The sequence below is a fragment of the Nestor notabilis genome, unplaced genomic scaffold (genome assembly GCF_000696875.1).
Source record: "Nestor notabilis isolate BGI_N333 unplaced genomic scaffold, ASM69687v1 scaffold22052, whole genome shotgun sequence".
Lineage (NCBI taxonomy): Eukaryota > Metazoa > Chordata > Aves > Psittaciformes > Psittacidae > Nestor > Nestor notabilis.
This window is the reverse complement of record NW_009919158.1, coordinates 1-436: the sequence shown is the minus strand read 5'-3', so window position 1 is coordinate 436 and position 436 is coordinate 1. Positions and strand designations below refer to the sequence as shown.

The 436-nt window shown below is 64.7% G+C and overlaps 1 protein-coding gene across 1 annotated transcript in view; it reads right to left on the bottom strand.

The window, feature by feature from the left end:
• The window catches only part of LOC104402282 (putative cation exchanger C521.04c), a gene marked incomplete at its 5' end in the record, with an annotated part of 3,154 nt that extends 2,764 nt beyond the window's left edge, over positions 1 to 390 (bottom strand). Inside the window, 2 exons of the mRNA XM_010010115.1 lie at positions 1 to 236; positions 316 to 390. The exon at positions 1 to 236 is cut by the window's left edge and continues 27 nt beyond it. Coding sequence (XP_010008417.1) covers positions 1 to 236; positions 316 to 390 — 311 coding nt within the window. The remainder of the gene's footprint in view (positions 237 to 315) is intronic.
• Positions 391 to 436: the final 46 nt, after the last annotated feature.

Genomic DNA, 436 nt, shown 5'->3' with positions numbered 1-436 from the left:
CCCCTGGGGAGGCCAAGAGGCTTTTTTGCCGTGGATGCGCCCCCCGCCTCACCGGGACGAAGAGGACGCAGCCCACCAGCGTCCCCGTCAGCGCCGACTTGACGACCTCGGTGTAGCAGCGGTTGCCCTCACGAGAGCCCTTGAGGAGCGCTGTGATGTAGAAGGTGAGCTCCGTGATGGAGCCGAACGTGGCGTTCACCACCGCTCCCACCGCAAAGTTGCTCTGGGCCGAGATGCTGGAGGAGGAGGAGGAGGGAGTCAGAGGGGCCAACAAGTGTCCCCCCCATCACCGTGTGTCCCCCCATCACCACTCACCTGGCGATGGCCATCCCGATGTAGTAGGAGAGAGGCATGATGGAGAGCAAAGCCAACGTGAACTTGACGGAGGAGCTGGTCAGGCGGGTGTGGCTGGCCCTCTTACCCCACACCCCGCCGC